General features: G+C 38.3%; 1 protein-coding gene across 4 annotated transcripts in view; it reads right to left on the bottom strand.

The window, feature by feature from the left end:
* Window positions 1-14684, bottom strand: part of COL24A1 (collagen type XXIV alpha 1 chain) — a 147790-nt gene that overhangs the window by 41534 nt on the left and 91572 nt on the right. For all 4 annotated transcript variants that reach the window (XM_068406150.1, XM_068406152.1, XM_068406151.1 and 1 more), the window contains 7 exons: window positions 13201-13254; window positions 12118-12171; window positions 11306-11359; window positions 3292-3345; window positions 2960-3004; window positions 2799-2843; window positions 1462-1515 (listed from right to left, as the gene is read on the bottom strand). In XM_068406150.1, the coding sequence (XP_068262251.1) occupies window positions 1462-1515; window positions 2799-2843; window positions 2960-3004; window positions 3292-3345; window positions 11306-11359; window positions 12118-12171; window positions 13201-13254 (360 nt within the window). The remainder of the gene's footprint in view (window positions 1-1461; window positions 1516-2798; window positions 2844-2959; window positions 3005-3291; window positions 3346-11305; window positions 11360-12117; window positions 12172-13200; window positions 13255-14684) is intronic.

Here is a 14684-nt window from a genome sequence, read left to right as displayed (position 1 = left end):
AGAACTAGTGAGAGGGCCAGAGAAACTGCTTCAGCAGCTGGATTTCATGTAGCGACTAGTTGACAGAAGATGAAATCAAGGTGCTTGGATGTGCAGTTAAAAAAAGAGCCACACGTTTCATTCCATAACATCTTGTGTCATTTTCCTCACTTCTTTCTAGCTCCACAGACCATTTTCCGAAGATATTTTACTCTTTCAGCGCTTGAAAGAAAAGGTACCCTGTTCCCAGGATAAACTTCTCTTACTCCTGACACTGCACATGTAGATTCTACGATGATGAGCACAACAGAAATGTAGGTTGCTCAAGAGCAGACGACTTAGATTAGATAAGGCTGCTAGTCATTCTATATATATGAAAATTCACACTTGACCAGAAAATGGCAGGAATTTTATGTATAAGCCTTGCATTGTATGACTCTCTCAGATGTAACAACATGAAGATTAGATAAAATAAATGAAAGAAACAAAGTGATAGGAATCCAATAACTGTTAGAAAATACCACTCCTACAAGTTGGCAGGTCAAGTTAAGTAGGCAATTATATCCAAAAGGAAATTTACCAAAATAAATGTTGCTATTTTTCTAGCCCCAAAAATGTGCAATGGCTTTCTGTAAGCATGTCAGCCTATGGATTAGTAGAAATAGTATTTAATAATATTAGAAATAATAATAATAATTAGTAGAAATAACATACTTTATATCAATAGTTCACTTTCAAGATTTAAATTAACTATATATCATTTGATGTGCAAAATAACTTTTCAGAAGCAATGAAAACACAGTTTTTGACAACTCTGTTATATTTCTGCACTATAAAAGAGCAGCCTTCTCCCAAGTTCCCCTAGGACAGCACACACTCTTTCACTGTATTTACGTAATCTGATTTACCCCCAGAGATGTTGATGCAATACTGTCATGACTACACCTTGCAGCACTTTGCATATATTTGCTGCAGATTCTGCATGATCTTCTGGCACAATATTAGCCACATAAAGTGAGCATGGCTTTGAAATAATAACAATCAGAACAAGGATCCATCCAGCAGAGGAATGTCTGAGGTTTATTATAACAGTCTCTTCCTGAATTACTATCCTAACATTTGCCTGAAAAAAATACCACTAATATCTGTATCGGCACATACATTTACAAAATCCACGATGTAGATGTCTACCTCAATGCAGCATAAAGCCACATAATATTGTGGTCCAGATTCTGCCATGCTCTCTTATGTTGTGCACCCCTTACTACAGTGCTTCCCAACATGATTAACAGGTTTCCTTATGAAACGTTACGCTAAGCAAGGGAGGCAGACTCTAGCCCTGCAGTTTTGGAACAATTACACCACAATTCCTATCTAACCACAGCTGGCAACACTGAATCTTGTTAAAACGGAACTTGAGTTACTAGGGAATTCAGTATAATATGTGGAAAAATTCTTAAGCAGGCATAAGGATCAACTTACTGGCTCTCCCATTGGTCCCCTGTCTCCTGTGGTTCCGGGAGGCCCAAGCAAACCCTGGAAGATTAAAAGAAAATACAAAAACCATTGGAAACAAGCTGTTTCATATTCTGTGAAAAGCCACTTCCTCCCTTATTTCTGCTCACTCAATTACTTGCTCAGAAATACCCAAGAAATATGTGCAGCCTTTTCTTCTGGTTTACATGCATTACCACATCACTAGCTCCTGTGGCAGGTAAGGGAGCCCTGAGTAAACCCTTCCTCAGTTTCTTTTACATGGGGATGGATCTTAGCTGACCCACGATTTACTAGTTCCTCATCATTCTCCTTAGATTCACACACTGCTTGTGTGCACAAACTGGGCCTAAACACAATGTTATGAGCGTTCTGCTCTACAAACTGTATTTGAGATCATCAGTAAGGTTCACAGCCCACTTTTCTTTCTGCTCAACCTGGCTCACAGCGTATCTGTCTCAGACTCTTGTCTAGAAACTGTAGCTGTAGGAGAAATAGAGCAGTATCTTGTACTTTGCAATAAATGTACTAATTCCCATCATTTCAACCTAATGAGGTTTTGCTTCATTAATTTCTGCATATATAAATCCATCTAAAAGTCCTAGTGAATGAAGAGGAAATGAAAACCCATCATGTCAAAGGTGACACAACAAGCTCCTAAATCTGAGCAGAAGAGGTAAGAGAAGTACAGTGACAACCAACATTTTGAGTCTCAATTTTAGCTCAAAATCACCACCATTAATGTTTTGTTTCTGCTTTTCTGCCTTCTTCCTTATTGAAAATCCAATACAATTTGGACTGACTGGTAACCTTTGTAAAAAGAAAGCCTCAAATAGAACATGTTAGATTTCCATTGAAAGAAGCCCTAAAAGGAGGATTTTTCTCCTACATGACATACATTTTACACACTTTTCTACATTTATCCCAACATTGATAGTACACATCTACTCTAAAATCTATTGAAGACTTATTTTTCCATGTCACAATGACTTTCTCCCTTAAAACTACAATCAAACGAAAAAAAACAAACCAACTTCTATGACCTTCCTACTAACTACAATGGCCATTTCTTCTGCTGCAATTTGCTATCATGTTGTATTCTGTGGACCATCATCCATGAAAACACTGGTCTTGTAGCAAACTAGACCATGTTCACACTTACTCTCACTTCTGCCCCTGATTCTTTGTATGAATAAATGCAAACCACACTGTCAGTTTTCCAGCTGCTCTAAAGTAGACAAATTGCCTCATCCGAGTGTGAAAAAGTATGAGATTTTGTGGATTTTTTTTTTTTTGGTAGAAATACTAGAGAATTTCATACTCACAAGTGCACCCTGATCTCCTCTTTCTCCTGGATTTCCAGCTTTACCCTGGTCAAAGAGAAATATTGAAAGACAATGCTGGCTTCAAATAATTTCCAAACACAGCTCAGAAATTAACAGTAACTGTGTTAAGGATTATTACAAATATTGGCTCCAATACTTACAATGAGCCCAGGAACTCCTTTCTTTCCTGGATCGCCTCTTTCTCCCTGATAAATAATCAACAATGTGTTAATTCTATGTGCATTTGTGAGGTAAGCTGCATACAGTTGCTGTCAGTTGAAATGCTGGGTAACTGCAAAAAGTGCAGATTCAGGCTTAGATGGGCTTAATACCATAATAAGGAAGTACCTGAAGAAGGCAGAAATTTGCAAATCTCCTGGATTAAATGGAACTTTATGGCTTCTGGCATGCTGGGTTGTTTGTTTGTTTGTTTTCTTATCTGTTATGGTCTGTCTCAATGTTTTGTACAGTACTGAGCAATGCAAGCACTCACCTTAATGCCTTGTGTTCCTGGTTCTCCTGGAGGACCGTCTAGACCTCTTGGCCCCTGAATATCGAACAAGTGATTTGGAATATTAATCATGCATTATTTTTTGTTATCATCATGGAGATGCAACCTAAGCTATAGGAGAGGGGAAACATGTTTTGCTAGCACAAAAGCCAATTTTCATTGTATGTTAAGTTTGAAATAAAGCTTCAAAGAATAAAATAAGTTTCTGGTTTGCTGAAATATGAATTTAATAAGAAAGGTTTTTTGAAAAATATGTAAACAAAATGTTGGAGCCAGCTTGCAGGCTGATATTTTCTGCTCTCTTTTTCCATCCACCTTGTATGCATGCAACAGACACATATTTAGAAGAATTTAGATGAGCACTGGTTATAAGGAGTGCTTGCTTTTGAGCATAGTATAAGTCGTATATGCAAAAATCCAGCTTGCTAGTAAGATTCTAAAACAGGTAGATAAAGTTCTTCCATTAAGGGGCAAGATTAAAAGGAATCTATAATTTTGCATAGTGAACTGCTCTATTGTTAGACTAAAATGTCTCTTGTAAATTGACTTTTTATAACCAATACATGAACAAAGATAACCTGTTATATTATTGTATTACAATATGACAAATATTTATTGCCAAAACATTCAGAAATTATTATTTAAGACTGGAAATCTAAATCCATTAGTTTACAAGCAAATGAAAAATCCTTAAAATAGATCATGAGCAAAATGGAAAAGAATATTTTATCCATGCTGACTTAGGAGATTATTTCCATAATTCTAAACACCATGACTGTTTGGGTATAGAAAATAAAATTAAAACCAGTTAATAACGACCTAAAACCAACGACTGCTTTAAAGCAAGAGCTACATAAGTATCAAGACAGAGGCAGGCTCTTTACAGCAGTATGCAGTGGAAGGATGAGACACAACAGCTTTCCTGGTGGCATCTGAGCTGGGCTGGAGTCAGAGGGAACTAGTACACTGCTATGGCAGTGCCTAGAGGAAAACGATCTGCATTTTCAGAGTGCATTTCTGAGTTGTAAAGAACCTTACATCTCGGGCTACAGTTTATAGTTCAGGGCAAGCAATCATGACTGATTTCCAGGGAGCTGTAATACTTTTCTAATAGGTAATAACAGGGGCTTGTAAAATGACTTTGTTGGAAGCACATCTGATTTTATTTAGATTACTTTCCCCTCAAAAACGTCTGTGACTTCCATGTCCCTCTTGAATTTTTTGAGACAAAAATATAGCAGAATTCTGTTCCTTCTGGCTGTGTTTACTGATGCACATCTAAACCTCTACCAGAACAGATGGTAAGCACTGGAGCTACAGTGAAAGAAATGTCTGACTGGTAACCCAGGAACAATGTGTATCCAGAATCATTTAGGCTTTTCTCCTGAAACAGAAATCTCTCCAGAAAAGGCCTTTCCTGTGAGCTGATATATAGTTACAACCTCTGGCAGAGCCAGAAATATCCCACCACAAGCTTACCCATCAGCATTTCAGCACTGCTGCTTCTGGCCAGCACGAGGAACACATAGAAACCATAGGAAAGGGAAAATGAATAGGCAGGGAAAGCTGTCTGAATACTTTTGATACCTCAGTAGCTTGAGACACAGGTTTTGCAAGGCAATCCTTGGGTTAGCCTGACCACCTTTCTTGTTTTGGTCTAAGCCAGGACTGAGTATGTACAGGCATTTTTTTAAAGCTAGAGGAGAAAAGAGGCTACAGAAGACAACACACTGGGTTGCTGCATGGCTCTCAAAGTAAAGGTCCCAAGCCAAAGGATACTGAAGTCTGTGGAAAAAAACTCCTGGTGACTTCAATGCACTCAGAGATCAGAACCAAATCACTAATGGTGTTTTCAAGGGTGATGAAGGCCTTTATAAGAACAAGACTGGGCCTCACGTTAAGATTATGTAACTGTGTAAGCTCAATTACTGAATTATTATATAGCATAATTAAAAGATAGTTAAACATCTTGATCAAATTATTGTCAGGTTACTGCTCTGCACTTTTTCTGTAACTGCTATCTATAATGCACACAAAATGGGTTGTGGTGAAAATGCAAGGCAGACTAAGCAGGTTTAGAGTCCCATGATCTGATGTTCCTTTCACGTGAAATGTCTCAAAGAACAGGATGAGAAGGGACAGGAGGAAACTTTGAGATGGAGTGAGGACAGGTCATTAAGCTGGGGGGTTTGAATGGGAGAGAAGCTCATGGAAGAGCTGTGGAGGAATCACCAAGGGCAACATAGGAAGGGGGAAATTGAAAGTGTTAAGCTGAGCAACTGCAGGATAGTTTTAGTGTTTCTCAGACTTTTTAGATATGTGACCTGTCATTTGTCTTTGTGCGTCCTCCACAGGGCTGATCAGGGGATAGAATCTCAAAATTAAATATTCAAGGAGAAAATGGGACACATTTTGATTGTACAGATATGCGTAATAAAGAAATTTCTTTCTAGGTTTTATCTTCTATCATTAATAATATTAACAGATAAATTCTGTGAACACATTAGGAAGAGAATGACAACTGATTTGATCTCTAATAACCATGCTAAAAGGCCTACCATTCAAAACACCAGTGTTCTACTATATAATTTTGATTGAAAAAAAAGTAACAGAAACCAACACGATGCTCAGCTTCTGGCTCTGGGCCATGCCTGCCTTTAGCCATCCACAGAACAGACTGCGTGAATCCGAGGGAAAGGCAATTTAATATTCTAACAAAAGCACACCATAACATTCCTCTAAATAGTATGGTGTGACTCATTATTGGCACAGATTAATTGGATCTGTATCATTTCCTACTGTAGCTAGTACAGAATAAGAGATACACACGATTTGCCTGCTGTTATTTAATTTAGGTTGCAACAGAGCTGGGGAGTAAGGCTGCCAAACGACTGCTACTACTTTTTTTCTTTGGCATGGGTTCAGCTTTGTTTCTAAAATGGAACATATTACATTGAAAACTCTAGGATGATAATCTGAGAAAAAGTTCATCTAAGAAGGCAAGAAGCATCAGTTAACTCTTTTTGTTCTTTCTCATCCTGCCTCCTACATATAAGAAGAGTGAAAATAACAAACACACTATGTAGCTACTTCTCTTTTTTGGTGGTTGACATGGAAGAATATTAGAAAATTACATCAATTTTAGTCTCACTTCCTTTGAACAATTAAGACAGATAAACACACTCAGCTATTGATGTATCACAAAGCACACTGGCCACTTGTTTCACATAACCCTGAAGTGCACACATTTTTCTAGGTTCCCTATTCCCTGCTGTGAGAAGTATGAAAGATATCACTCATTAAAACTGAGGGCTGATGTCCTTAGGTAACTGAGGTTCTTCATGCCAGTACAGACACAACTGAAGCAGAGATAACCCTCCTGGCTGCCACAGACATAAGCTGCTGTTGCCTGACCCCAAACTTACAGCACTTCATTATGTCATTTATCTGCATTTTCAAAATTGAATTTCGTGAGTTGCATTCAAGGAAAGTAAAAGCAGAAAAATTATTGCTTTTGAGCTTTAAAACACCAAGCATGAGCCTGAAGAATACTAACTGCTAAGAATCTTAGCAGCTATTGAGAATTTTGTGTAGGTCTCACTCATGAAATGAATCTAATGATACAGGACCTCTTCCTCTCAAATTAAAAGCTACAGTTGTGTTAGTCAGAGATTATGGCATGAACTAAAAGCAGAACCAGTCTCTGTCATTGTGGTTTTCTCCTCCATACATTAGCAAACAAGAACAACAAAAAACCATGCAGCAATGGCTTCATGGCTGCCTACACTGCTACCAGCATGCCTTCCAGACTAATGTATTTCTTCCTTCTGGTCATGGAGAGAAATTCCTTCTCTTAGATACAGATATTCCCACCACCCAGAGTGGCATTGTGCCATTGAAGTATCTACAAAGCAGTGTTCCCCCTCTGTGTTTTCATGAAATTAACACTAAAAAATAAAATGTGGGTCACAAAAGGACCCAACCTTTCACATGATTCCAGCTGAAGTGCATCAAGTCTCGAGCATGAGCTGAGGAAGCTCTGTGCTAGCACTGTGCTCAGTGGCATATCCCCCCAAATTCCCTGACAGCGAGATACTCCATAGACTCCCAGACAGCCTGCCTTCAGCTGGCCAGAACTCCCGGGTGTACTAGAGACAGAGCTGGATACTCTCAGGCAGAAATAGGCTGCTGGGTAATCTTGGATGTGAACTGGTTGCTGAAAGGTCCAGAATTTATGAGATGGAGAAATTCTACTCTGTGACAGTGCAGAAGTAGAGGGTCAGCGCTCTTAAGACTTCCTGCAGATTCCAGCTGTGAAGACGGGATACGTTTTTGTTTCAGTACACAACAAAGGGGAATTTCCATATGCTTCTATTTAACTTCTGTATGTGACTGTGGTATGCATTTTTCCAAGGCCTGCCACACAGAGCTCGTGATTCTGACACTTCTCTTTCTGAATCCAGTGATGACAAACCCCAGGTTTCAGGGGCCCCCAGATATTTGCCTCATGCAAGATTCCACTTTGGGTCTGAGAGTAGACAAAATTCTCCGTGGCTTCAGTGGGAGTTTGTTCGCAGAGCCTGAAGATCTGAGTCTGCTCTGAGACTCCCCCTTCCATGAAGCATTCCCAGTCATGCTGGATGGAGGCATAAACCACAGCTCCAAACTGGGACTTCCACAGAACTTGGGATGTTTGGGATTTATTTTGAGTGATCTTTAATTATAAGCAATGTACTCCATGATGTGCTGCCAAAATCAGAGACACAGACTCCCTCAAAGATTCCTGTCTCAGTTGGCAGAAGATGTGACACTCCTTAAATAAAAACTATCTCCTACCTTCAAAATAGAATCTAAATGAAAATAAGTCGTTCCCCTGTAAGAACAATCATCAGCTAGCAGATGCTGCTGGGAGGGAGGAGAGCCTGCAGGGAGAGGACTCACGTTCATGTCAGTAGCTTGGCTCTGACACCAGCTCTGGTGATGCTGGCAGACAGACTTGCCAGGAGGGAAGGATCAGAGGAGGAGTTTAGAGGGGAATACTATGTGCAGAGGAATTAAAATGTACAACCTGTAGCAGTTCAGTACCAATCTCGGAGACAACTATTTACACCAAATTACTTCTGAGCTAGCCTTCTAACTCACTGCCATCCTACAGGCCACCAATCAAACAAACTGTGGTGGACCGATAGGGCCCAAGGGATTTTCATTTTTAGATGAAGCTCAAACATCAGCATTTTACAGTGCAAATGACTGCATATGCGTACTCCTCATCTGATGCCCTGGCTTGCGTGTCCTGACTCAGTATAACTCTTCAGCATGTATTTCACTTTCAGCCATGCTCCTGCTGAAATCACAGAGGGGCAAGGCACCCATTTGTTTCACTGAATCAGGCCACTGAAGAAAAAGTGGTGCCAAGCTGCTACTTCTTTTCAGCCTCACAATTGCTTTCAATTTCTGTTTTGATTTACATTTTCAAATCTGCTTGTGAAGCAAAAAGGCTTTTTTTCCCTTCGTGCCTCTAAACCAAAGCAGAGATTCCCACTCCTGTCAGAAGGCTGCCTTAGTTACTAACATAGGGCTCCCAGGAGCCCCTAGAGCCTCTCTCCACTGAACACATTTCTATAAGCACCTTTTGAACACTTCAGGAGCTACTTTGCTACCTGATGCCTGGGGTTGGACGATCCCGCTTACACCAGTTCTTGGTAGTTCACTGTGCTTATCAGCGCGAGTGGATTCTCACCTTCTGTAGCTGATTAAGGTTTCTTTTTCATATCTTTGTTAGATACGTTGCATAAACAAATATATCTGCATTTCAGCTTTGCCTGACAAACAGGCCTCAATAAACGCACTTTTCTGAGCACTGATAGATTACATATGTGTGACATATTCAGTTCAGAAAATAAGCAGGTGACCTGTGAGATGTGGGAAGCATTTGCTATTTCTGCCTGTAAAATTATCAAAGTAATACTGAATATTTCTTACTGTATACAAATTTGTGGGTTTTGTGGTTTTTTTTTCAGATAATTCATTATTAAATTAAAATTTCTATTATTAAATTAGCAAATTAATTCCCCAGAAAGATGTTTTTACTAATATATCCTTTTAAGTACACTTTTCAAAAACGCATCTATTGTAAGGGAAAAGTGAAGGCTATTTTCAGAAGGCCATACAGATTCTCTCTGATGATGGTGGGTCTGTCGTTTTGCATAAGATGCTGAGATAATAGCTTCCTTAATCCCAAAACCCAGACTCGGACAAATCTCCTACTAATAGGTACTTCAGACAAGCACAAGAAGTTCGAAGTGTATGTAGATATATGCTCAAATCTGCTTCACTCATTTAAGGAAACTGAAGTCTGGGATAAATTTTACCCTATGTCTGAAACAAAAAAAAAAAAGCATCCCCAAACCCAAACACTTGGCATTGCCAGCTGGAAACCTCTCTAATACAGGGTAACCCAGAACCACTATTGCAGACTTTTAACAGAAATTATACATTTCATATGCTACATTTCACAAATTGTTCCTACAAACTGCACCATGAACAAAGAGGTAAATTAAAACAGATTTCTTCTGAAGGAGGAGGAAACCATACTAAAGAAGGAAGATTCATTTGAAACACGTGAAGCTTCTCTTATGAATAATCCTGTAGCGTACTGCAAAGTTGCTAAGCATTGTATATTTTGAATATACAGAATATTCAAAATATTGTATATTTCAAAATATCACCTATTTCAGATACAATAAATATTCAAAGATCAAAGATATTTAAAGCCTTATTTAAAATGCAATGCGTGCTTCTGGAGTAAATGCTTAACTGGAGTAAAACCTCCAGATCTTACAATGTTTCAAATTTTACTGTGTATTTTCTGAGAAAACATATGTATCAATAACAAACGAGGATAAAGGAAAGCTATAATTGCATTTTTCTGTAGCAGCAACAAAAGTTTCTGCTTCCTATGACAGAAAGAAGCCAATAAAATCATCTCACTGACAAGGATTCAGGGGACTTTATCAGCAATGAGTGGTAAGTACTGGTCCAGACACTAGTACGAGTTGTACAAATCTCATAGGAAGCCTGGATATGCTGTCAAACTGCTATGTGAGGCCGATGTTAGAAGGGTGCATCTTCACTGCTATTCTCGACAAGCTCCATAAATCCAGTTAGAATGCACTTGCTCATGCTGCAACCAAACCCATCTATACTACAAACTGCAAGCACTTCCTGCAGCCACCTTGAGCTCAGACTGCAAAAACATGACCAAAAAAACTCCAGACAGGAAGTGCAAGTGACTGGTGGGGTTTATGAAGAAAAGTGTGTATGATAACCATGTAGCCAACCATCCCCAAGTAACAAACTGCAATACTTTCACTGATGCTGATTTTATGCATTGTGGTCAAATGCTCACACAAATTGATATGGACAGACTCCCTCTTTGCTTATGTGGGCTTTGGATTAGTGTTTTGTATACAGTGAAAAAAATGGTTCCCATTTCCCTGATAAAAATGCATGAAATGGAAATGACAATCTAACCAGAGGTTTGAGATTCTACCTTACACGATCTTCTGACTTTGCTTCTTCCTCTCTCAGAACTACGTTTGGGTGATTTTGACTGTCTTTCCAAAGACATAAATGACATGTAGATAAAGAAAATAGTCCGTAAAATATTGAAACAGTCCAATGGCAGTTAAAAATGCCAACACTTGCCTATTTATGTATACAGAAAATAAGGCTAGCAGCCATTTTGGTTCTGGTCCTGCTCTCAGCTGAAATCAATGGCAAAACCCCATTTAACTGTAATGTGAGGAGAAATGAAGATTCATATAGCTTCCTACATGGAAACACAAGTATTATCAGTCTGACTTCAGTACAAATGGCTTGAGACCGGAGAACAGAGTTCAAAGGAAGCAACTATACATGGGCTACACTTCAGATTCATATTGGCAACACACACGACTCTCTGCTCTAAGTAACATGAAACAGCAATGTTACTTACTCTTCTTCCCTTCGGTCCTTGTGGCCCTGGTGGTCCTCTTGTCCCTGAAGGTCCCTACATGTCAAATAAACTCATTATTCATTATCTTCTGTACACAGATTTATGAAAATCACAAGGCTCACGCACACCGAGCAATAGTCAATGCAACCAATACAGATCAATCACTTTCACTCATGGTTCAAATTCAATTAATTGTGTTAGTATAATTTATCTAGAAAAATCTAAATAAGAGACTCTATGTAACTTTATTCTGAATGAGAAATCATGATACGACAGTTGGGACGAATTACTGCTGTCCAACATCCCAAAACTGCTAAAGGATACCTGTATTTCAGCAACATTACGTTAAAAAAACCTAGTAATTTGTGATAAAAGATTCAGTTTTTGTCTGTACTGAAGACCCATAGTAGCCCAATTATAACACAACTATACACAGCAAATTAGAATAGAATTTATTTTTAACAATGAAACTAAACACATAATGAATATATTTAAGTTATATTAGGCATCAAAGAATTAATAATAAAATTGTTGTGCAATTATAAACCGTCCTTAAAAAATTCTATTTCCCTACTTGTCTCAACAGAGTAATTTTTAAATGGATGAGTAAACGATACAATTAGTTTTCCCATCTGTCATGGATCATCCTGGGAAAGAGCAGATGAACAGATTTGTGTCCGGGTGGGTAAGTTTTCATGACAGTTCTATAGACTGCAGTACAAATTAGAAACCATTCTTAGCTTCTACAGAGCAAAAAGACAACTTGAAAATGGTACATTTTATGTCAAACCAAAGCACCACTCTATACCTACAGGTAATCCTTCTGGTCCCACAGGTCCAGGGCCTCCTGGAGGTCCTGGGTAGCCCTAGAATTGAAATAAATATAGAAAAGACAGAACATTTTTATCAAAATTGTTATTACAAAAACAATAACAAATCCAGTCACTTACCTGAAAAATTGGAGGTAAATTAATAAAGTGTTTAATCTTGCAAAATTTGTTCCCAAAATTTTGTTCAGAAAACAGATATTTGTTTGGATATATCACAGTAATCATTAAAGCAACCTAAGAAATTTTCCCTTACACAGGCACTATCTAACAGGGATTTACTGAAACAATCTGCTGCTGAGTTCCAGATGAATTTCAAAATCCTCACGTCAAGGCTGTGACAGCGGGAACAGAAAGTGGACACATCCTGGTGTGGGCAGACTAGCCAAGACAAAATGCATTCACTATACATTCTGGAGCCATCACAGTGCTCGCTAGCAAACACACAACCAAACCCTAACCACTCCTCCTTGAGGACTTCAACATGAATGTGACAATGGGCACATGTGTATAGCTTTTTACTTCTGTGCCCCAACAACCTGCTTAACATGACAGTTGCCTCTAGATTGTCCAATGCTGCATGAAATGTTGTGTCCTGATTTAGGACAAGTGGTGTTGTCAGGAAGCCTGTCCTCCCACCAGAGTGGCACCCAGGGGCTGTCTGGGTACTGCTGTGCACTGGAATTAGAGGTGATGCTGGTTACCAGTCTGTCTATTAGAATAACATGCATTAAGCCAGTCTACACAGGAGATCATTCATTTACTTTCCCTCCTTTATTTATGTCTCCTTTCAATTAATTGTGTTTAATTTTTTATTTGAGTCTGCTTAGAGCCATTTTTCAAAAATGCAGTTGCTCGGCTGCTTCATTCAGCAGATCACCTTACAATGTCATTTCCACAGAAGGGATAAAGCTGCTAAATGAAACTTTCTAGGAACAACACATCATAAATACTACTCTTTTCCATAAATCTTGCACCATCAGAAGAGTGAGAATTTATTAGTATTTTGGAAAGGAAAGTGCCTTTGTAAGTAACATAATTACAGATTCTACATTGTTTGTGACTTACCATGACACCTTTCTCTCCAGGAGGACCTACTGGTCCTGGACTGCCTCGCTCTCCCTTTAACAAAAAATTAAAAAGAAAATAACTTTTGTTGAATTTCTGTACTCCTTCCTCCTACAAGCCCGCCCATATTTTGAAAAGATGTTAAAACTGAATTTCTCTGTCTTCCCATTTCCTAAAAGACTGAAGAAGAGATTTGGTACATCAGCCTTTGCAAACTGCAGCTAGCAGATCCCTTTTCTCTCTGTTGGGTGCATCACATTTATAGTTATGTTCTTTAATCCATAAAATTCACCACAAAAAAAAAAAGCAAAAACCAAAATTTTGTTCCTCATTTCTTCAGTATGTGTTAGGAAAGCTCGTATCCAAAAGCAAGACCAGCCCTTCAGCAGTTGCAGAAGCAACTGGAGTAGGGGAGGTAGGAAGGGTCTCTTTCTTGTCTTACACACTTTCTCGCCTTTTATTCATATAACATCCAGCCCAAACACCAGGCTTGGCTGTAGACCATCGCCATACAAATATTACACTTTTATTGCAGATAGTACACATGACATAGTGATAATGCTATATTTTATGTTGCATACTGTTACGACACATATCTTTAAAATAATTATGCTGGAAGTATGTTTGTCATTTAAATCCACATAGCATGTTTACATTGTACTGTTTAATCCATGAAAGAGGAAGATGATAAATTCTACAGAAACAGCATAGCAATGACAACAATTCTTGCACCATGAAGAAGTTTGCTTCCATTTGCTGATAGATTAATTAGTCTTTTACTGCCTTTTCCCTCCTAGCTAAACTAGCAGTAGTATCCCAAGGTAATCTTTGTTGGGCCAAGCATAATTATAAAGAACAAGAATCCTTTGACACTGAATTCTAAGGTGATATTATGATTAAAACCATACGAGACTTGTCTAAATTTTAGTTTTAACAAGCAGTGCTTTCCACTGATATATTTACTTTCATAGATTATATAAATTATCATCAGATTTTCATGGAAGTTCTAATACATTATTAAGACTTTCACAATAAAATATCTAAATAGCAGCCATCAGTCTAGGTGAAACAATTCAGCCCTGCAGGGAATAAATATAAATGGTGCTGGATCATTCCGACAAACAATTATGTTATTATTATAACTGAAGCTGACATGCAGTCCAGTAATAGTTTCCTGTTTTTCAGTTTTAAAATACTTCACCTAAATAAAATCATGTCAAATATGCTTAGGCTATTTATACTGTTCTAGTCACATTGTCTGCCAGACTTTACTTTCATAAACACAACTGTTAATGCACAGCAGACAAAACTAACAATGTTGTCTTCTTTACTCAGTTAATGCATACAGCCAAATTTTAACCCTTCTACTTTTGTCTTTTCATTATGTAGCAGTGCACGACCAGTGAGTACTATATAAAAGAACTATAATTTATGCCAGTTTCTGTGAATCAATAGCAGTGGATAGTAAAGTAAGTGCCATAATA

This window comes from Nyctibius grandis, chromosome 8, assembly GCF_013368605.1.
Source record: "Nyctibius grandis isolate bNycGra1 chromosome 8, bNycGra1.pri, whole genome shotgun sequence".
NCBI classification, from domain to species: domain Eukaryota; kingdom Metazoa; phylum Chordata; class Aves; order Nyctibiiformes; family Nyctibiidae; genus Nyctibius; species Nyctibius grandis.
Note: the sequence above shows the minus strand (reverse complement) of the source record. Positions and strands in the feature narration are given on the sequence as shown.